Source organism: Typha angustifolia, chromosome 8 (assembly GCF_048772165.1).
Source record: "Typha angustifolia cultivar Huaian chromosome 8, ASM4877216v1, whole genome shotgun sequence".
NCBI lineage: Eukaryota > Viridiplantae > Streptophyta > Magnoliopsida > Poales > Typhaceae > Typha > Typha angustifolia.
The window spans coordinates 10855190-10879426 of NC_133246.1; the positions used below are offsets into that span (position 1 = coordinate 10855190).

A 24237-nucleotide genomic window follows, 5' to 3' on the forward strand; every position below is an offset into this window, starting at 1 on the left:
GTATATGCGAACGTGATGTAGGCGTTCGCAACTGCGTTCGAACGCACATTTTGCACTCTCTGTATTTGTGAACTTGATGCAGGTGTTCGCAAGCGCGTTTGAACGCACTTCTCCCGCGTTTGTACGCAACATATAGAAAACTTATTTTGCTATAAATTAAACATTAAAACAAGAATAAAAGATACCCCTAAAGTGTATCTATTCTCGAGACGACATCGGTGAAGCCTGAATCGTATCAATCTGAGTCCAGTTAGCCTAAGTCTGTGAATTGTAAGAACTTACAATCTATATAGTTTAGGAAGAATAATTAGATATCCATATGACATTTAAGAAAATATGAAACTAGATATATTAGAATGGTGACATCATTATCTATGTTTTCGTATTCAAGATTTTTATAGATTTGGAATATATCAAGGGCGAAACTAAGATCAAATTTAAGGGAAGAAAAAGTTGGATGCATGGGTGTTATGATCACCCTTAGGATGGTTTGTGATTGCAATATGACTGAACTCTAATCATATCTAGAATTGAAAATTTGATAAGCAATACAGATCGATCTAACCATCCAAAATGCTTAAAACTCGAGTAAGTTGTATCCAAAGTCAGGAATCCAACTCAACCAGAGTTAAAACAATCAGAGTGTAGATTTGAAGTTATGGTGAAAATACTAATCAAGGGATAGAAGGTGGAGGGATGGATGTAGAAGGTGGAGGGATGGATGTAGAAGGTTGAGGATAGAATAATGGCTAGTGAGAGAACTTCCAATCCAATTAATTACCGTACAAATCTTATTGTGGAGATTATACTTTATCTAGTTGTAGTTAGATCTAAATTTACTTTGGCCTCTGTGATTTTATTTGTACTTTAATTTTTTGACATTATATCCAAATTGAAACGTTTATTTCCTGTGTCATATATGATCAAATTACAAAGAGAATTTGAAGATTTTCGTTAGAGACAGAGTTGTAGAAAATTTAATAAACTTTCAACATATTTAAGATAAAATAAAAAAATAATTTTAATTTAGATATAATTACAATGGGATAAAATGATACAAATAGAACTATATGGGATAAAGTAAATTTAAGCCTGCCCAAGATATAAAAACACCATTAATGTGCTAATAAAGCTCCAACCAATGGCAACTTATTTATGAGAACATTTGGTTGAAAGAAATAATATAAATTTTCATAAAAAAATAAACATAAAGAGTAAAGTGATTCTAAATCTAAGTTTAGAAAAGCAAAGTATAAGCCTGAAAAGAAGGAGCACACAAGTAATTCATATAGGCACTCTTTTTCATTCAATCACAATAAGAGATTCTTCAACTCAGACAAGAATAGAAGGTGCTTTTATAACTTAATTATATTAAAATTTTAATTTTATAATAATGAACTCCAGTATATATAAATCGTGTATACTTTATCATAACAAATTATGCATCTACTATAAAAAATATATGCACTCGATAGAATCACAAATCAATTGTAATTAAATTACATAAGTCACATGAATAGTAGTACTACCTCTAATCTAGATAAGACAATTCTTCTGACTCCACAAAATCACCACCGTCCGATCAGCTCCCCTCCTCCTGATCTCATCCCTAGCGGTCCGCTCACCGATACAGTGTCGCCTCACCGCCTCAATTTCTCCCCTAACACGATTACCACCAGCCAAGGTTAACCCCTCTTTTGCTCCTGCCGCGTCTCCTTCCCTTCTTTTCCCCCCTTCTCCTTTCCCCCTTCTCCTTTCCATCTCTTCCTCTTCTCCGGCCAAAATGACCTCCGATTCCCCCGACGCTGCCGAGGTTGAGAAGCTCTACGAGTTCGGCGAGAGACTAAACGAAGCACAAGACAAGTCCCAGGTACTCCTTTACCTCTCCGTCGACCTCTTCGTGTATTTAGAAGCTATGTTTTGCTTTCTAGGGTTTTCATTTTTGGTTTCATGGCGTTTTTATGCGGATTTGGTTTGGGTTGGCAGCATGTTGGGGACTACGAGGGGATTATAAACGCAGTGAAGGGGCAGAGCGTGAAGGCGAAACAGCTCGCCGCGCAGCTTATCCCGAGGTTCTTCAAGTTCTTCCCCGGCCTCACGAGCAAGGCCTTGACCGCACAGTTCGATCTCGTCGAGGAGGACGAGCTTGGGGTTAGTACTTTTACTTTCTACTCTTTTCCTGACAATGTAACTAAGTTAGATGTTATATTGCCGTATTAGGGTTTTAGGATGAGTCGTAGCCTGGTTAGAATAAAACCTATTTTTGCAGTATGCTCCTAAATGGTGTCTTCAATTTTGAAGTAGAAGACGTGATTCATATGTAGGATTACCAGTAGACTACTAAAATCACAGTACTTTATACTAATTTTACTGTTTGTAGAGATGCTTATTGCATGCATAATTTTTGATATATGGCTTGCACTTTGTTGTCAGATAATGTTGATTCTTGTTAACTATATAAAAGCAGTCTCTTTTTGACCATTTTCATAGTTTTCAACAATAATTGTTACTTTGAACTTTCTCTTAGCTCCTTAATTTTAGAGATTAAATTAGGAATCTGATTCTTCATATTAGTTTCATTACCTGAGAAATTCAGTGAGAATTATGAAATGAGGTGGGGAAATTTAGCCAGAATGTTGTTTGACTTCTCATTCTGGATATGAAGTTAGGATGGTAAATGATGCATGTTGAGGAAAAAATAGCTGTCTATGTGAACTACTTTCATCAAACATTATCAACATCTTATGGTATATGACTGTATCAATGCCGACAAATGGTATATGTTCTTTTAGCGCTAATTCTTCATCTTAGGAATATAAAGATATTTTTTATTGTTCTAACCATAGGATGAATCAATTTGCTAATCATGTAGGTAGTATAAATATGTCAAGTAGAATATCTTAACCTTTTGGTTTTGTTTCTTTTTATAACTTCCTCAATTCATCAATCATTTGTTTGGACTCTAGGGATGGTTCCACTAGCACACTCATGCTCGCAATATTGTCCAAAAGGGTGAGGCAAGTAAGCATGTTTCTTGAGGCTTCTTCTTGGGCAACACTACATTGACCATCACTTAGGTTATTAGACTTTTTATTGTTTGGATCTTAATGAATATCAACACTGCATCCTAGGCCTAAAGTTGACTAGAATCACGGGAGAAAACTAGGTAGAAAAGGTGAGCTCCCAGGTTTTGGTATGTATTCAGTTGCTCCCAATTATGAATCAACAATATTTCCCTATTCCCACCCTGCATTGTCTTGTTTAAATCCATGTTTCCTCTTTGCCTTCTTCCGGAACTCACAAGATTATAGCGATTATTTAGCACATGGCTGTGTGGCCACTAGTTTGCTAAGTCAATTAGCACATATAACTTTGATAGCTAATTGGCGTACCTTGTCCACTAGAGAGATCATTTTTGAAGAAAAGTTTGATCAATAATCCAACGTAATTCTGATTTTACTAAGTTTTTGAAAAAAAAGTGGATATTGTAATTAGGAGTGATAAAAGTTGATTCGACTCGGTAACTCGACACAATAATCTAGCTTTTATGTGTTTGAGTTTAGTCTAATCAGACTCGTGTCATAATACATGTCAACCTGCTTAACCTGATTATTGAACGGGTCGTGTTCGTATTTATTACCTCAACCCGATGAACTCATTTATGATATGGTCTGTTAACCTGTTTATAATATGATGACTTGTTTATGATTTGATAACCTGTTTATGACTCAACTAATCCGTTTATGACTCAACTAATCCGTTTATGACCCGACTAATCTATTTATGACTCAACTAATCCGTTTATGACCCGATTAATCTGCTTATAACACGAAAAAAATTCCGTTTATATAACCCAAATAAATCCGTTTACAACCTGAATAAATCTATTTATAACCCGAATGACCTTTAAAAAAATAAATAACTTGTGTCACTCGATAACATGTTATGCCCTGTGTAACCCGTTTAATAAATAAGACGTGTTCGTATTTAGAAATTATGACCCGTTTAATAAACAGGTTGTCTTCGTGTTTGCATTATTATGATCTTACCTAAACCTAGCTAATCCGACCCGATTGCCACCCATAATTGTAACAAATATCAAGAAAATGCTTCAGTAATTTCCTTCTTAAGAAAACTTTGTAGTATCAATATTTTAGTTAATGAAACAATGGATAAGAAAATATATTTGCATTGATTTTCATAATTTTCTTGAATTAAATTCTCATTGAGAAGTATGATGACTTTACATCCTTTACTAGGATCTTTTATAGTATTGAAAATGCGGGATTGGGCTGTTATTTATCCGGATTAATGTGATAGTATATTGTGTATTAAATGTTTTTGAAATGTTATGTATGGGCAAATTTTTGTCCATACATATGCATTTGAGATTTTGCATTACTTGGTTGTCATATGTAGGGCCTAGAGGCATCTCTTATCAGAATGGTTTAGTTGGTGTAAGGAATTTATCCATGACATAGAAGCATAGAAGTAGAACACTAGAGTTGGGTATAAGTGGACAAGCATGTTATGTAGATGACTAAGTATTTAGAGTTTTAAACTTATGTACATTATGTGTTATGTTTACATCTTTGTAGCTTTTATTTTGATTGCTGGTCATTTCTTATTGTGTACCTAATGCTAGGCTGCTTCAGTGTTAGTTTTGCTTGTGTCGAAATTTTTAACCTTGTATTCTCTTATGGATTTCTGTTTAGCACTTGTCAAATAGTTCTCTTTTTCTCATTTCCTGCATGTTCTTCATACTTAATATATTAGATATTTTCCGATAAGCATACATTGAGCTGTATATGCTTGGTATTTTTACCTGCCTTTACATATGTGCGATGTGGTATCTAGCTGCTCTTGTGCTACTTCTGACACTATTGATCAGAATATTGAAATAGCAAAGAAGATAATCATCATGAAGTGCTCTAAGTTGATGCCACTATTTTATCTTTTTGATTATGATATATCATCTTTTATATATCCATATTTCTTGCTGGAATTTCATGATATTAGACTTATGTGAACTAGGTTTTTTATGATTTTGAAAGTCAAAGTAGTTTTCGTCATTTTGTGGCTACAGATCAGAGTACAAGCTATTCGTGGGCTTCCTCTTCTTTGCAAGGATACGCCAGAATATGTTTCTAAAATTGTGGATGTCCTCGGACAACTCCTTACATATGGTATTCTTTTGTAAGATTTGTGGTTTAGATCTTCCTTCATTACTATATTTATTTATTTACTTCTTTATTCCTGTAGAGGAAAATATTGAGCGTGATGCAGTTCATAAGGCCATCTTATCTCTTTTAAGGCAAGATGTGAAAGGTATTGTTCTTGCGGTAATTACACCTTTGATTAATAGTGTTAAGTATAATCACCTTTACGTACAAGATATGCTCAAGCTTTTTGGTTGATCTTAAAAGTTTCATTGTTGTCTTATGGTGGGAACTCACCTTATTAATAGTTTTGTTGTGGATGTGTTTGATTTTCATGGACTTTGTCTTGTTGCACCATGAACTTTGTCTTAATTGGGATTGTGGGTTGTTATAGTTCTAAAGGATTTTTACAAATCACACCTTATATTTTATCTATTTTGTGATTCATGTCTTATCTTTGAAGATTTTATAATCCGACCTTTCTTTTTTCCCTATAATTCTCATTTAACACTCTTGTGTTATTTTGACTAACGTCGACCAAGTCACTAAAATAGCCCCACTATTTCCTCACATTTTTTATATTCTTTTACCATCTTTTCCACCTACCTTCTTCACTGTCGCTGCTATCACTTTTCCTTATCTTTCCCTTTTTCCTTTTCTTTTTCTTCTTCAGAAGATGAAGAAGACAGGGATAATTTATGTATTTATAAATTATTTTGTATATTATAACGAAATAATTCTTTTTTAGTATCGTCTAAGTTAATCCAGGGTGTTAAATGAGAATTTTAGAGGAAAAAGAGTCGAGTTATAAAATTTTCAAAGACGAGATGTGAATCATAAAATGGATAAAATGTAAGATGTGAGTTGTAAAAATCCCTAGCTCATGAGGAAAATAAAATGGATAAAATGGTCATCGTTATCATAAGTTTGTAAATAGCGATGTCTAGGGTCTGATGCTTTAAAGAGTAATTACATCATACTAGTCATGAGGAAAATAATAATCAATATGTGGATCTTGTCTCTGAGGATATTGAAGAGGATAATAACTAGTATATAGATCTTGTGATGACTCTAAACAATAAATGCTCAATGTACCATAGCATAGGGAGCAACATTCTCATTTCGACGTCGCTGATATGTATATGCATCTTTAGTTTCTCTGTTATTAATCTCTCTACCTTATTGATTTTCCTTGACAAATGTGGAAGGGATTATCTCACTACCAAGTGTATTAACAGGATTATTAAGATTATTGCTGGCACTAATAACTGTACTATCTCGCTATCAAATGACTCCTTATGAGCCTCTACCCTTATGATAGTCTTTTCCAATGCCCCATCTAACTATGGTTATCTTTATTATCTAATAATTTGTTCTTTCCTTCTTTGATCTTTGGAGTTAAGGGGGTTTTTTATACAATTTAAATTAATCAGCTGATCATTCTCTTTTTTTCATCTTAAATCTCTCCCTCAATCTCTTATTGTAATGGCAGAAGACTAACTTCTCTAATTTCTTCATTGTCGATCGATTACGTGTTTGATATGGATTAAGGAGAAAGCAGTCTAATTTCTTTCATATTGTGATAAAGATATAGCTTGACTTAAAGATCTTTATTATTGATATCAAATTTGATACTTCTTCTCATCCATAAATGAACTACCATTCAATTGGACTGTTATGAGATATAACTATAAGAACTAACTTTAGCAGTAAAAAAATTGCGCGGTTCTCAATCTATATCCTTCATTTTATAAGAAACTGATTAAGTTGAAACATAAAAGAAATAATAAAATTATTTAATTGAATTATAACTTATTTTTCTATCATAAAAGATTTATCTATGAATGGCAGGTTTAGTCTATTGATTACTTACAAACTTTCAGCAAGACTTAGGCATCATTAGTGACATTTGTAGAGAATTAAAATCTTGGATTAAGAAAATGCCTATAGAAATTATAATTTGAAATTTGTAAGCATTTATACTTCAAAATATTTATAAATAAAAGTAAAATAGTAAATTAAAAGTATGCATACTGGCAGTGTTTATATTTCTATGTAGTCTGTTCCATCTGGAGTTAATCAACTTACACTATTTCTTATAACTTTTGCCTATTTTTTTTATTGCCTCCTTTGCTATGTCTAAAACTTCATATAAGAAATCTATTTTAGACTTGTCGTCACTATTGACAAGTTGTAATGCTTTGACAATTGTAATATTATCCTAAAATGTATCTCAAAGAGTCCTGTTAGTCAAAGTTCCACCTAAATTTAGATTTTTAGGGTTTGTATTTTTACGTTTGATAGACCACTCTTTTGATGTTGCTATGTCTACAACCCCATGATAGAAACTCATCTCAAACTTATTGTCATTGTCTACAAGTCGTAATATCTTAACAAGAGGTTCAAATATTGTATTGACAATTGTAATATTATCCTAAAATGTATCTCCAAGAGTCATGTTCGTCAAAGTTTTATTTAAATTTTAATATTTATATTTTATATTTTAAAGTTTTATATACCGCTCTTCTGATGTTGCTATATCTATAATCTCATATAAAAATTCCATCTCAGACTTGTCGTCATTGTCTACAAGTCGTAATGTCTTGACAAGAGGCTCAAATATTTCGATGACAATTATAATATTGTCTTAAAATGTATCTCCAAGAGTCATGTTCTTCAAAGTTTCATCTAAATTTTGATCTTTAGATTTTTTTTTAAAGTTTTATAAATCACTCTTTTGATGTAAGCATTTTCATAATCTTATCTTTATATCGCATGATGCTCTCTAATGCTAGAAAATAAGTGATAAATCTGAGATGGGTTTGATGATCTCTCTATTATCAATTATTTGTCTAAGTAAATTAAAAACTTAACTAAGTTATAAATAAAGTTTGTTAACCTTTGACTTTTAAATATGATTGTGTCAATTTAAGATTTTTGGTAATATCATTTAATATGAGATTAAGACAATGTGCAGCACATAACATCTAATATAAACGTTGTCCTTTTATCATAAGTAATTGTCCAACAACCTTATAGTTTGCCCTATTACCAGTAACAACTTTTCATCTATTTCTTCATCAACTGAAAAATATAATTTTGTATTTTGAAATGAGTAGTAGCATTTACAAACTTCAAAAATATTATCCTCAAGCTTGAGTACGATATGAAATTTTATATTTCTTTTATTTTGTGTAATTCAACTATCACATATCAATGTATAACTAAATTCATTTAAATACTTTTTACATGTCTTAATATAAATGTGAAATTCATGTACTTTTGATTTAAATTATTTAGTAGTAATATCTTTTGAACTTGGAGGCGAAATATCAAGATCTACTGATTGTATTACTTCCATCATAGTGTGATAATAAGGATTATCAATTACATTGAAAATAATATGATTGTAGAAGGAAAAAATTTAGATATAATCCTACCAATGTGTTATTTTATATTTTTTATCTCTTTGATTGCCGTCTTGATAGTGGTTTGTGTATGTCCTTTTTATTTCTAAAGATATGTATCTATTGATCTAATATTTTTAGACTTCGCTATAAGACCTGTAATGTCGGGAGTTTTAGAATTACTGCTCCCATATTCCTCATCACCCTCCTCATTTTGCTTACACTATTATCATCAATATTTTTACGATCATGTATTAATTTTTGACAAACCATTGACTCTCTTTATTGTGCAAATTATTTATCCTATGTTTTGATTATTAGATGGGCTGACATTTGTTTTCTGATTTTCAAATTAATTGTGCGTAAGCTACTATATTTTCTTATTTTCTAGCTAAATGTTTTTTTAAACTGCCAACACCACCACTCTTTTTTTTTTTTTTTTTTTTTTCTGACATGCCTTTTGCCTTGGGTAATAGCGATAATGTTACCTTCCAATGTTGGTATCTTGTGATTTTTTTTCTTAAAGCTATTTTAATTCTAGTATAAATACCTACATAGAGATCAAATTAAAAATATAATTTAGAAAATTAAAGAACAAAATAATTTTGAATACAATTAATCTATCCCTCTCTACTCTGTTCTGCAGTAATTTTTAGTGAAGAGAAGAGAGAGAGTGGAAGAAGTGAAGAACCGAAAAGAAAAAAGAAAGAAATGAAAATCTGCTGCTTAAAAAGAAAAAAAAAAGCAGAAATGAAAATCTGCTGCTTATATAGCGAAGAAGATGAAGAAGAGAGAGAGAGTGGAAGAAATGAAAATAAAAAAAAGAAAAAAAATCTGCTGCAGTGAAGATGAGAAGAAGAGAGAGAGAGAGAGAGAGTGGAAGAAAAGAAAAGAAAAAGAAAAGAAAAGAAAAAGAAAAGAAAAACTCTGCAACATTGAAGAAGAAGAAGAGAGAGAGAGTGGAAGAAACGAAAAGAAAAAAAAGAGAAAATGATCTGCAACATTGAAGAAGAAGAAGAAGAAGAGAGAGAGAGTGGAAGAAACGAAATGAAAAGAAAGAAGATAAAAAAAAAGCTGCTGCAGTGAAGAAGAAGAAGGAGAAAGAGAGAGTGGAAGAATTGAAAAGAACAGCTGTTGCATTGAAGAAGAAGGAGAAGAAAAGAAAGAGTGGAAGAAATGAATATAAATAAAAAGAAAAAAAACTGCTGCAACAATGAAGAAAAAGAAAAGAGAGTGGAATAAACAAAAATCAAAAATCAAAAAAAAAAAAGAAAGAAAAGGTGCTGCAATGAAGAAGAAGGAAAGAGAGTGTGTGGAAGAAAAAAAAAAACAAAGAGAAAAGAAAAAAAAAGCTGCTGCAACTAAGAAGAAAAAGAAGAGAGAAAGTGGAAGAAATGAAAAGAAAAAAAGAAAAAGAAAAAAAAAACTGTTGTGCAATGAAGAAGAAGCAGAAAAGAGAGAGGGAGAGAGAGTGGAAGAAACGAAAAGAAAAAAAAAGCTGCTACAGTGAAGAAGAAAAAAGAGTGGAAGAAATGAAAAATGAGAAAGAAAGAAATAAAAAAACGCATACTTGAGGTTGGCAGAGTTTGCCGTAGTAAAATTTACGTCATTAGAGTTCGCCGAAGCTAGATCTCTACGTCGAAGAAACTTGTAAATCAAGTGAACTATGTAACTATGTATTATATTTTAAAGGCAAATTAGCAATGTTTTGAAGAACAAACATCTGGAGCTGCATATGAGGACACATATTGTGGATTCAGTCCCTTATCTACCCATATAGAGCTAACCGACATAGGATCTAGGTGAGCGGTTTGAAGTTTCAGTGTCTGTTGGTCATTTTGATCTCTGAAGAAAGAGAAACATTTGGCTGCTGGTTGATTGCAAGCCCAAACCAACGTTAGAATTAGCATTTTTGCTGGTTTCGTCACTGGACAATGAATTTCTGCCTTGGCTTTGAATAACCTTTGGTTGGACTGATCCATCGAAACTTCAAAATCATAAGGCACAAGTGGGTCAAATGAGGAATACATGAACGAGCCACCACCTGTTATGGATTACTAAAAAATTTGATAGAAGGGGTTTTTTTTCCATGAAATGTAAATGAGTAGCTACTTAAAACAAATGCACATGTATCTTTGTAATTTTGTCCTAGTTATTTGTTAATTTATTTTGGTTTACTCTTTCTTGCATTATATTAGTTGAAAACTTATTTTGGATCAGTATTTTCTACAATAACATTTAGTAACTCATGGAGCATACTTTTTCCCTTTTCTTCTTGATTCTTTCTTTAATTGGTTATTTATTAATCTTATAATTTTACCATATTTTGAACATTTTAACAATGTCTAATATGGATTGCATATGCCACATTGAAAGAAAATGCCATTTCCTTTTGATTTTTCTTACTTATTTATCAAAGCAGAATATTCATCATAAAATACAGAAGCACATTTCTATGTATCATGCATGGGGAATGGGAACGATAAACATGCTTTTCTTTTGCTTTTTGTCAAATCATTGTTTTAGATCACCCATTTTCACATTTTGTGAAAACCTAATTTAACCTAAAATCTGGTCAATGTAGTCTTGTGTAACCCTTTCTGAACCTGTAATTAGGCATACAAAGACATTTTGTGTATGTATAGAGACATACATTGGTTGAAAGTTCTCTTTCTTAAAAGATTTCAGCATGCTTTTTCTCCTTTTCAGTTTCTTTCCTTCATTTGAATTCTATTGTCCATCACATGCAAAGGATTCTTTCCTATTTCTTTTGTCTACAATCAGCAATACAATTTTGTAGTTCCTCCATGAGCTGCAAGTGGCAGCTGCTGTGCTGCTGTTTCTTTTGAAAGCTTTTGATGGAAAGACAGATTTGTTGTTGTTATCCTATTAATACTTGATTTCTAAGTTCCAAAGGTACTTGATAATAACATTTTATTTTGTAGATCTATATACAGTATTGTGCTTATTCTGCATTTGATACACTCTTGTTGATCAGTAAATTTCTCTAATGCAGCTTCTTTAATGGCCTTGTTTAAGCATATTGAGATAGGCATGGAAAATGTTCGCGAGAAGGTTATTTGTTTCCTGAAAGACAAGGTAAATACTAAGCAATGTGGACAGTCTTTTTGTAGATGCATCCTCCTTACTGTGTAAAAAACATTTTATACCAGGTATTTCCTTTAAAAGCTGAGCTACTCAAGCCTCAAGTGGAAATGGAAAGATATGTCACAGATTTGGTAAAGAAAGTAGGTATCTTTTCTTTAATGAAGGAGACAATGAATCTACTTTGACTTGTAGAAGTTCATCTTGGATTTAATGACATATGCCATTTCAATGTCATGTATTTTCTGTCAGGACTCTAACAAAATACTTCATATTTCAGAGCTTACAAGATGTTACTGGTGCTGAATTTCAATTATTTATGGACTTCCTGAAGAGTTTCAGTATTTTTGGAAATGCTGCTCCTCCAGAACGTATCCAAGAGCTGATTGAAATTATTGAAGGGCAGGCTGACCTTGATGCACAATTCAATGTAAGTTATCTATATATGTAAATGCAAAAATCTTTGATAGTAGAATGATAAATATATGAGGTTCAAATAATTTAGTCTTGTCCTTTTTGTCCAAGATATAGCTGAAGCAATCTCGTTTTCTTTAGTTTTATTTGCCCCCTATTATTTTGTATATTAATTTTAGGAGGAAGCTAGCTGTTTTGGCCCTTTTGGGAGTATCTACTTTTTCTTGCACATTATTTATAGTTCTTATGTTCTACTGTTAAAGTGTTGATTTATTGGTATAGATTGGTCTTGTTTTTCTAAACATCTTTTATGAACTTCCCTGTATGCTATAACATTGAGGATGAACTAGATTGCAGTATTTTGAAAATCAGTAATAGCGGCCGCATTGACGGGGTGGCACAGTGGTGGCCCCAATAACACTATTTGTGACTGTGGGTTGGCGGGCGAGCTGCTGTAGCAGCCTTGGTGGGCCACCAGCAAGGCATTTTACGGGCTTGGTAGGGCACGATATGGCGTTACGGGTCGAAGCATTGCGGGTCAGGTTGAATGCGAATTGGGTTTCTCTATCTAGTTTACTTAAAAAAATCCCTCATTTTCACTTTCCCAAACCTCTCGAGCCCTAATCCTCCATTTTCTCTCTCTAGCTCTCTCAGTCTCTCCTCTCTTCAGTGGCGAGCAGCGGATGGTGGTGGTAAGCTCCCTTTGTATAACTCTCTTTCTCTCTCCTCTCTCGGTCAGTCTCTCTCCCCCTCACTATCTTTCTCTCTCTCGAGTCTTACCACCCCCACCGCCGACCACCGCCTCCTGACAGGGACTCCCACAACCACTTCCACCATCTCACAACTCCTACCCACCAGCAAATTCGTGCACTGGTTGGAAGTACTGTAATTGTGTGTTAATTATGATTCTGCTCTATTATGCTATTAGTTATATTTATATTAGTTTCTGCAATTGTGCTCTATTATGATATTAATTATTACAATTGCCACCATTAGATTACTGCTAGTTACTGTTGGATCACAGATTGTGATCATGTTATTTTTTTATTTTGTAGTGGACCATTAAAAATTCTATATATACTATGTTAGTATTAATTATATATCGTATATAATTATTTTTAAATTTTTTTATTAAGAATGCTAGACTGTCTTGGAAGATGCTAGGCGGTGGGGTGAACCCCCGCCACCTGCAACCGTCTTTCAGTAAACTGCTAGATTGAATAACCAATTGAGGATGAACTAAAAGGGTAGATAAGTAATTGTTTGCTGCAGTAAAAGTACCAGGATATCCAGGACAGCAGAAATGATAGGGCTAGATCTCACTCAATGGAAAATATATTGTTTGGAGGTCAACATAGTCTCAACTGCAGAACACCTAAGAAGTTTTAAATTTTGCATGTGGTCATGTTAGCAGAAAAATTTGTTGCATCAAAATAGGATGAAATGGAGAAACAACAGTGGTAGAGGAGAGAAGTTGAGAGGAAAAAGATGGGAGAAGAAGGATTGTAATGGTAGTAGCAATTATCAAGTGTTCGCAATATGCTGATGCTCAAGCCACCACATTGCAAAGACGGTTTACCAATCATTAGCATAACTAATATAATTGGAACTCCCTAGCATCTCAAATATTTTGTCCTGAATAAACTAATATATGAATCAAAGTAGCTAAGCAATATATATGAAGTAGTAGTCTTCAAAAATTCAAAACCTTTTAGCAAGTAGATAATAGTTTGTTATTATATGATTATCCAAGTAAAACAAGTCAATTTCTAAGACAAGTTGATAAATTAAATATTAGTCACCAAATAACTCACCAAAGAAGTGCAATAGTTATAACTATCACCATACAACTAAAACAAAATGGACTTAGCAACCCATGAACATAAGACCCTCCCTCTCTCCCTCTAGGAAACAGTAAAGATGAGTTTGGCATCACTACACTGTGCAACGAGCCTTTGAGTTTGGCTTCCCATCATGCATCAATAATATACTAAATAGGTTCATATTTATTCTCATCTTTATTTACAAGTAAAGGAATTTCTTTCTTGGCATTTTCAAGGTCACAATATAAATATATCATCGCTGGTGCACCACTTTCAACCTGTGTTGACACTTCTACTAGTGGCTGAAATAACTTCGAAAGAAGTGACACAATTCTGAAAAATATCTTTTTTGTTTCCTTCTTTGACAACTTTGAATCATCCCAGTCTTGCAATGCGAAGTTTGTGAACTAGGTTCTCAATTCTTTCTCTTCCTCATTGATACATAAAGCAGTAGCCAGCCTAGCATTCCCAGACTAAATCTCTCTTGTTATTAAAATTCCTCATCAAATTTATCATGATAGTGTGCAGAGGAAGGAAGGAATAGGTCTAATTTTTGCTATCATGTTCTTTACTTGTCAAATTATATCAACATCTTTAATCAATGAGCTTCACTCGATGTCCAAAAGGTCTTTAGGATACTCAATAGACTCGTCGTCACTATGTTATTTGATGCATCATTTGAAACCACCACACATTTTTTCTCTCCAACCTCTTCAACACAACTATCCACCAATTTAAAGATTTATGCACCATTATGCACTTCGCTGCTGATACAATTGACCTAAGGAATGATGTCCCATGTAACCAAATTCATTGTACTGTGGCCACCCTGATCTGTCCATGCATTAGTCACAAAAGAACAACCATTTGATGCCCTAGACTTCTTGTGCACCTTCAATGAATTCCAGAGTTTCCTTGATTTTTACCCTTGCACTAGATTGTCAAATAGCTTCCAACATTAGACTAAACCTTTGTAGGCAATGATTTAAAGAAACACCTGCGTCATACACCCATTGGTAATATACTACACAACTTTGTGCCATCCACTGAGCAGTATATTTATTATTTAATGTAGTTTGCATCTCTTTCCCTTTTCTTTCAATTTTTAGGTTAGACATACAAGATCTATCTATTGGACCTTTTGTAAAAGAAAATCAATTTCCTTTAGTAGACAATCTGATTCTACCACATTATCGTCTGCATCATCTGCACCACCTATGTTTATTTCTTCTCTTAGCTGGCTCAGAGCTTCCTCTTCGTCTGATTTTGCTTTCATTTTTATAGTAATAAGAGAAAGTATTGCTCTCTTGCCTTCAAGGGGCAGGATCACCCCTAGTTCCTGCCAGGTGCCTCTTTAATTTCTTTAATTTACTTTTCCCTCCATTGTAATCATTGTGTCATTGTGAGAGTAACTGCATCAAATGTTCCTGCCTTTATCATTTGGAAGAAGGTCATGATTTTATCGCTGATCTTGTTGCTTGGAAGGCTTACTTGAGGCAGAAGATGACGTACTTAAACCTTCAGTAACCTAATTAAAATTTGAAAAATTATCAAAATTAAACATATTATAAAAATAATTGACAAACTTTCTAATTATGTAAAAGATTTGTAAGTTACATTTTGGTACACTATGTATTGAAATAACCTGAAATGGAAAAAAAAGAAAGAATTAATTCGAAAACTGTGAAAGACATAACCTAGCTGCAGGAGTCTTGCATAATGCAGGAATTTCCTGCACTTAGTACTGCATCCGACTGCAGGAAAATTCCTGCAGTCCTTTCACTCATGACCGCAGCTACAAATTTTCATATCAAGAAATAAGAAATTCAGATGCAGTTATAGATGGCATCTTTAATTAGCAGACCAATTGAAAGTTTGAAACTTTTCTATTGATATTTAGAAAAAAGAAATGGAAAAGATACTGTTGTTCGTACCTCTGTGCTACTTCCCTCTACTCCAAGAAGTGCTGAGGAAGCCACAATTGGTGTGGTTACAAGCTCCAAGTCACTAGTGGTACAGTTGCAAACTGGAGCATGCTGTTGACTCGTTGGAGAGTGAGTCAAGGCCACTGGTGGTGAGGTAGTTTCTCATCTCACACTAATCAAGATTACCACTGTTAGGACTGTTTTGTCTCAATTTCTCTTCCAAGTGGAATCAGGGAAAAAGACAAAGGGATGAGTGTCTGTGACTATTATCTAGATTCTAAGCCATTTGAAATTAGGTTTGGATTGGCTACTTAGGCTCTCCCTAAAAGGGAAAAATATTCAGGCCGCTACCCCTAAGGCATAGCGCTTGGGTGTCCAGATCCATCAAGGCACCCACATCAACCTATTCTTGCAACATTGTGCAAAAACTCTAAGAGGGTGTAAATATAAGATTTTAAGGTTAGATGCTCATGTGTTTGGTTTAGCTGTGTGGCGATATTAACCTGTGGCCTTTGTTCTTCTCATTATGGCATCCCATGACTATATGCAGCAGGAAATTGGAATTTACAGATAGCAAAATAAATTTACAGGAATAGATTAGAAGAGAGGAAGCAAGAAGAAAAGGGGGACTACATCAGGGACAAGAAGAGAGCAATGATGTGAGGAAATTGATGAGTTTGTTCCATCTGGAATATATCTAATTAGCAATGTTGCATATGATGCAAGCTTGTTTCCATTACTTTCCAAGTGGTTTGTTGGACGCACTGGTTCATTTCCCTTTCTCAGACATGTTACTTGTGATCATCGTATTGACTATAACAATATGTGGTAGTGTGATAGACTGACAATACACTTTCTATACTGATATACTCTCCCTTTCCAGCAACGGAATTCCATTTCTGGATTGTCCGTTTAGTACTATAGGCTAAGATGGGTCTTTGTAAAATCTCTACTTATTTTTGGATTTTACTTAACTAAATCATTTATTATCTTGACATTTCTAGGGCCGCAATCACTTAGTTTTAAGTGGATATATATGTGTGTGTGTGTGTGTGTGCGTGTGGGTGTGTGCTTGTGCCAGTATGTATATCAATTTTCAAGACATTTTAAGTTAATTAAAGTATCTAATTTTCTGTTAATGTCTGTATGCAGTGTCAACACTGATACTCTGATATATACAAGTGAATTAATTTACATTCATGTAGATGCAATCAAACATTTTCTGACTTCTGTTCTCAGTTAATTATACTAATTCTCCTTCCTATAGTTTGAAATGTCTATTTTTAAGGCTATGATACATTGGTTCTCCAAATAGTTGACATTGAGTTTCCAGCTTTATTTGATCTATTTTGAGATTGCATATATTGATATATATTATTGCTTGCATTAGGAGTATGATAATTGCTTTGTTTGCAGGTTTCTGATCTTAATCATGATAATGCTTTGTTTGCAGGTTTCTGATCTTGATCATATTGACAGACTGACTTCATGCATGTATATGGCTCTTCCTTTCTTCATGGTATGACAATGAAATCATGCTAATGGTATCTACTTTTCAGCCAAGTGCATTTTTATTTTTCTACTATTGCTCACCTTGTCTGCACTAAACTATCTTCTCAGAGAGGTGCATCAAGCAGCAAGTTCCTTAACTATTTTAATAAACACATTGTGCCTGTTTTTGACAAGGTAAACTCTATCTTCTTCCATGCTTACTCTTTGGTTAATTGTAAATTTGCAAGAGTGCTCTTTGATTTGTTCTAGTTGTATTTTAAATTTATTTATTTTTCCTTAGATTGTGAAGATAATGAAGTAAACACATAAGTGAGTATTTTTCAAGTTGTCCTATCTAGTCAAATGTTAAAAATGGTGGTTGATGAGTTATTGTGAATAGGAGTATAACAATACAAACTTGATGGCAGACTTCTTGCCAATGTCTGGAGCTCAAGTGGGCCTGGAAAATGTACTAATGATAAATTCAAATGAGCAAATTTAATAACTATGTTACTATTTTCAAGAAAAATTGTAATATTATAGAGAGCTGCTAGAACAGAAACATTTTAAAAAGGAGATTAATTGCATAGCAGAAAATTTTCACGTAGAGTATATGATACAAACCGACTTGGGGTTGATCCGAATTGCGGACAGTTTTGAATAGTCGAGGGAGAATATTCGTCAAATATTCTCTGGATAAGAAAAAACTATGAAATCGGTCGAAATAGCTTCATAACTTTCAGATCTAGGTTTTTGATATTTAATTCCTTTACAGATTAGGATGACATCAAGGTCTAATCTAGATAACAAGCCGATGGTAGTGTTGGTGGTGGGAGTGGTTCAGCTTGTAGATGGTAAAGGAGATGGAATGAATGGTTAATGATGGTGGTGGTGATTTGGTAGATTAATACTCTAGAGGAGAATACGGGGAAAAGTAGGTCTGCCTTCCAAGACTAGGGGGCTTGATGGACGAGGGAGATTAGAAGCAAGACGTTATTGTTTCGACAAGAAAGGCGTCATTGGTTGGTGAAAAGGGAGGAGAGAGAAGTTGCAGCCGTCAACTAAGATGAGAAGGGAGATAGACAAAGGCAAAATCCAATTCATCCTTTATTAATTCATGCATACCTAAGATAGTCATAAGATCCTTTTTATAGAGAATAAAATGAGTCCTAAACAAACTTAACTAAACTAGTCTTCTTTATATATCTCAGATTAGTTCTTCATTCTGCTAAAGATAGAATTTGAATCTGAGAAAACTCTGAATATAAAAGTTTTAGATCAGGACGTTCTCGATCTTATCCAAGTGGTTTCGTGTTATTTGGACATCTTTTGAATATCTTGCGAATATTTTTCCGAAATTGTGGGGAGGTGGATTTAGCTAACTAAACAATTCTAATCTACTAAGACTTTAATTAAACTATAAAAGCTAATAAGATAAATAGACTCAACCCATTGAGTTCAATATCCCTAAGATGTGATACGACTAGGTCCGGTTCGTATTAGTATAATCTATATATAAAGCTAGCAGAATGTATTATGTAATATGCATAACTTTCACATAGACCCATGGCAGCTCACTAGTCACTACCTGCGCTTGTTCACCATGATACCATGTATGGGATCCTCTACAGGCAGTGATGACACTGCTATGTTGCCACCGTTATGGCTGGCATAACCTTGTCTTGACCTAGAATATTTGATTTCCCTAGTGAAAAGGTTTTCTTAGAAAAGCACATCCCTAGTTTTAAGAAAGTTCCAAGCATATTATATGTCTGACATTTGATGTAACCTCTGGAGCATAGATATTATGATTATTTTGGCAGGCAAAAAGTAGATTTTGTGGAATTTGATCTTTGTGAGAATTAATCCACAGAGAAATAAAATCTTTATATTGTAGGTCCCCTACATTATTCTGTTTTAGGTGACCTAAATTATAATTTGTCTCCTCTGCCAACTTTTTGTCAGCTTCCTGAAGAGAAGAAAGTAGATTTACTCAAGACTGTTGCTGGAAGTTCACCATATGCTACGGCACAGGATTCGCGCCAACTTCTTCCATCTATTGTTCAATTGCTAAAGGTACATGATTGGCATGCTATGGTCTAGAGAGATCGATTTATTTTTATGGTCATAATTTTTCATCTACTTTCTGCTGTTTCTTTTTTTCTTTTATCATATGAAAACTTGATTTTATGATTCATGGACCTGTCTTTTGATGGACTGTACATTTTTTGGAGCGAATTCTTTTCTCATGCATACACTGCCAATTTATTGTTTGGTTTGCTTCAATGTTTTTCTGGTTTGATCTGTACCTTCTTATTTGTGATACTTGCAGGGGTATATGCCAACGAGAAAGACGGAAGAGACTAACTTTAATTACGTTGAGTGCTTGTTGTACACATTCCACCACTTAGCTCACAAGGTAATTTGACTTTAGTGTTGCTGCCTCTATAATTTCATATTGCATTTGTTGTACTTTGCTGAACTATTTGCAATGCAGACCCCAAACTCCACAAACAGTTTGTGTGGTTACAAGATTGTGACTGGGCAGCCATCAGATAGGCTTGGAGAGGACTTTTCAGACAATTACAAAGATTTTACTGAGAGGTAATATTTTTATCTGTTATTTAACATTCCCTTTATGCTAATTTGGGTTAGTAGTTTTCCACTTGTTACTTTTAATTGGTATGAAGAATCATAGTTTGAATTTTCTTTTATCTTTTTAGGCGTTGAACAACATTAAGTCTGACAAATTTATTTGAGGCACTTACTTTAAATTTGGGGCAGTTAATAGGGTTTAACTGCTGATGTTTTACTTTACTGGACTGCTTCTATGTATCATTACCAAGAATTATTGTGCAAGGCATTGTCTTATGTAAACATTATCTACTTGCATAGTACTTTTGCATTTATATGTGTTACCCTTAAATGAATTTGTCACTACTATATTCCTATATCATATTTGCTTCATATTTGGGGAAGACAAATTATAATGCTGGACACTTGATAGATGTGTTTCAAGGAAGCATGGTGGACGGCTGGCGTTGCATTTGCAAGAAAGATCATGTTGTTGTTATCACTTTAGTTGTATGATTAGAAGTTCTTGTGAGTATGTGATCGATAGATTTTTCTTTTATGGGAGGCACTTTTCCTTGTCCTGCCAAAGTTCACTACTTTTTATCTCTGATTAAAGGGTTGTCTCAAGGATAGCATCAATGTTTTGAAAAGTGTCTTATGCATGCAGCAGTTAATCCACCATATGTGCTGGTGCTGGTACGGATTCACATATGTGGGATAAATAGGTGATAAAAATATTTTAGTAGTATCGCCTCTCTTGCTATTAGGGCTGGTACTTGATCTGGAACAACAGATTCTAGTACTGGTGCTTCCTTTGCTTATGGCGTATATGAATCACAAAGGTCTGGGTATTTATAATTTAAATATACAACTGATTATGTATCTTATATGGTGAATTACCTTTGTGAAAATCCTATCTGCAAATAGAATGGTACTTATGATAGTACTTTGGTTAAGCCAACAAACCAATGTTTCTAACAAATATGATAGGTTGACAAAAGGAGTGTAGGATAAATAAAAGGGAGCACAAAAATAATCCAGTTGAAAAAGGATAATACGAAACTTTTAAGCTAATTATAGGAGATGGTAACATAATAAAGATTGTGTTGAATTTCAATAAGTGATAGAAATATCCAAACTAGAGTAGACTTATTGACACAACTAGTGTTATCTAAGTTAAGTAGCTACTCAGATAATTTCATATTTAACTGGCTTATAATCTACCTATAATGTCTAGTGGTATGGTGTTTCACATGTATACTGGTTTGTTGTGCCTAATTCCTTTGCAGCTGTGGTCCATGTGGTCCAGTCAAGGAATCATATTTTCATGTGGTGGCATATTTATGTTCATACATTTTGTAAAACATTGGATAGAATATTCTAGCTAACCCTATTCCAAACACGGCTTAGATAATATAAGTGCACATCAAGGTAGAGAAATGGATGGAGATGAAAAAGTGGGGCTTACTGAGTGATTACTATCCCCTTTACTTACCTTGGAATTCAATATCTTGATCGATTTTAGGTTTAGTGTGCTAGAAAACAATTCGACACAGTATATATGTGCACACAGTACACCCTGGGCTGCTTCCATGCCATTGTCTGGTAGATGCTGCAGAGTCTGTGGTAGCATGCATTGTTCATGGGAATCTTACTACACTTGCAAACTATTTCAAATTATTCCAGTTACTAGTTAAGTGAACATACAATTGGCAATGTAAGTTTTGGTGCTGGATTTTGTTATGTTAGTACTGAATTTGCATGAAGGGAGATGAACTAGAAGAAGTATAAACAGATTTTCACTCTTGCTAACCGAGTGTGTTGAGATTGCTTAAGATTCTATTTTTTTGGTTGGTTGATTGTGCTGCTTATGTATACAATGATAGTTATTTGTTGAAATAGTGTCGTCTCATTTACTTTCAGATTGGTGGATTTTTTTCCTTAAATCCTTAGATCTTATGAGGCAGGTTAACTGCAACAGAAGATAAAGTGCGAGCAGCCTTGAAGAAACTCACGCAGGGGATGGCAGAGCACAATAAGGCAATGTCTGCGGCTAAGACTGAGGAGGCAAAGGCCAACATTGTAGGTTTTCTTCACAAAAGTTTGTCAAGTTCTCTGAATATTAGATAGTTCTCTTTCAATTGCTGCTTAATATGTTATAACATTAAAAAGTTGCTTTCTCAAAAATATGGAATCCCAGATGGTTTTTTAACAACAGTAGATAATTGCACTTACCTGCGAATAACTTATTTCAATCTATGAGTTGATTTTAATCTTCATTGCTAAGTGCTAGCTTTCATCTTTTTTCTGAATCATTCATGAATCTTTTGCAGAAAATGGAGCAACAGAAAACTACAACTGCATTGCGAATATGTAACAATATATTGGCAATGACACAGGTAGCTGAAATCTCATCCTTTTGCTTAAATTTTATGTGCTATTTTACATTGTAATTGGGAATATATGTTAGGGGTTATGACAGGGAGAATAATAAAAATGATACTGTTGCCATTGGGGAGTTCTATGCTGTGCAGAGTCTTCCACCTGCTAAAAATGTGGCAAGGACATTGGTTCCTTCTACCAGCTATTTCATCCTAAACTAAAACAAAGTGATTGAAAGGGAAAGGTTTAGCTCAATTCAAGCAATCAGATGTTGACACTCTTAATCACTTGCTTTATGACAGGACAGATGCATTCCCAAAAGCTGATGGCTGTATTTAGTATCTCCATATTGACTCTTATTTTTGTTGTCTTTTCAGCCGTTGCATGCAAAAGCTCCTCCATTTATTGGAGACAACAAGATCAGCCTCTCATGGAGAGAACTGGTGAAGACAACACCAGGTTCAACAACCAGAGCAGGGTCAGATACATCATTGCTTTATACCTATATTTAAGTATTTTGACTATGCTTTATCCGGACATCAATTGTTTCAACCCTGGTTGGCTTCAGGACAAAGAGAGCTGTAACTACTGTAAATGGTGCAAGCACCACTTCGGCAGGCAAGAAGGGGCGAGGTGAGGGAGTAATGCAAAACCAGCTTGTGAACAGAGCTTTAGAAGGTCTATCTCGGGGCGGGAGGAGCAGTGGAAGAGGGAGGGGCTGGGGAAGCCGAGGAAGAGGACGGGGTTACCGTTAAATTCAGATAGTCAGATGCTCATCTTTGAGAGATCCCTAGCTGCATCTACTTTATACAGAGAACACTACATTTTCTTGAATTTTAGAACAGGAATGACATCAGTTTGAGAACTAGGGGGCGGAGAACTATTGTAAACTGACATTAGTTGGTTCTTTAAATGATCTCATGTGTATTGAATTTTACCAGAAATTTCAAACTTTTTTTTTTTGCCATTTTCCTTCATTTTACCGATCTCTTTTGCTAGAAGCTGCAGGAACATGAACCATTGATATTGCTGTACATCGTTGCCGGATAATGCTGGTTCTGAGGCCTTTTGGTCTTCTGGTGTGAGCTATTGTTGAGGCTTTTGTTTTTTATTATTTTATTTTTATATTCAAGCCAATTTATCAAGCCCTGTTTGAGCCTAAAGTGCAGCGGATAAGTGAGGTCCTTGCAAGAGCGAACAAAGCTCATCTTCTGTAGAATCGAGCCTACATCAAACCGAGTTCGATTTGGCTTGATTATTTTGACAGCCATATAAAAAAAAGGGATAATTTTATTTTCACCCTTGGACTATCACTCATTTTTATAATGATTCTCTAAACCTTTTTTTTTTTTTTATATATGTTATGACTTTCTGAATTATTAGAAATATTCAACTTGACTCTTTCGGTTAAGGTTTCGTTATTCATTTCTATCTATAAGTTGTTATGTACTGGTGGTCACGTGACAACTAAATGGCCATAATATCTTTATATGACAACTTAAAAGAAACTTATAACTTTTATAATAACCAAAATATCCTTAGATAGCCAATTAAAACCTTTTTCTTCTCCAATGTTTGCTGAGCTTGATTTTCATTACTTTTCTTTCAAGTCTGTTGCATTTCATCCTATTCTCTAATCTTTTCAACTCCCCACCTCCCACTTCTATTAAATTTTTTTTTATTCTTCAAGCTCTAACCTTCCACCTCCACACCCTACACAATCAAGTTTTCTCTACTGGTATCATTAATCTCTCACCTTCATGACACTTTCAAGCTCTCTAATCGATAGCATTAATAGTCAAAGATGGCCACACCCTTCAATTGAAGTGGTATGCCATTGTGGAATGATTGCTGCGCTTCGAGCAAGCTTCACGGAGAACAATCTTAGCAAGAGATTCTTTGGATGTGCATATTTTAAGGTTAAATTTCAGTTCTATAGTTTAATTTTTAGCTTAAG

General features: G+C 34.1%; 1 protein-coding gene across 1 annotated transcript; it reads left to right on the forward strand.

Annotated features, from left to right (window-relative positions):
* Positions 1–1661: 1661 nt before the first annotated feature.
* Positions 1662–23365, forward strand: LOC140765223 (apoptosis inhibitor 5-like protein API5). The gene is made up of 16 exons (XM_073104197.1): positions 1662–1870; positions 1987–2151; positions 5087–5186; positions 5263–5328; positions 11583–11665; positions 11740–11814; positions 11952–12101; positions 17287–17352; positions 17454–17519; positions 19290–19400; positions 19657–19743; positions 19822–19928; positions 21866–21980; positions 22232–22297; positions 22658–22758; positions 22849–23365. The coding sequence occupies exons 1-16, from the start codon at positions 1784–1786 to the stop codon at positions 23033–23035; spliced, it is 1632 nt and encodes a 543-aa protein (XP_072960298.1). The 5' UTR covers positions 1662–1783; the 3' UTR covers positions 23036–23365.
* Positions 23366–24237: the final 872 nt, after the last annotated feature.

Bases quoted from the DNA above. Each gene is read 5' to 3' on its own strand.
- LOC140765223 (XM_073104197.1), top strand. From the start codon at position 1,784: ATGACCTCCGATTCCCCCGACGCTGCCGAGGTTGAGAAGCTCTACGAG. The intron at 1,871-1,986 runs GTACTCCTTTAC...TTGGGTTGGCAG, and splicing joins AAGCACAAGACAAGTCCCAG to CATGTTGGGGACTACGAGGG. The intron at 12,102-17,286 runs GTAAGTTATCTA...CTTTGTTTGCAG, and splicing joins ACCTTGATGCACAATTCAAT to GTTTCTGATCTTGATCATAT.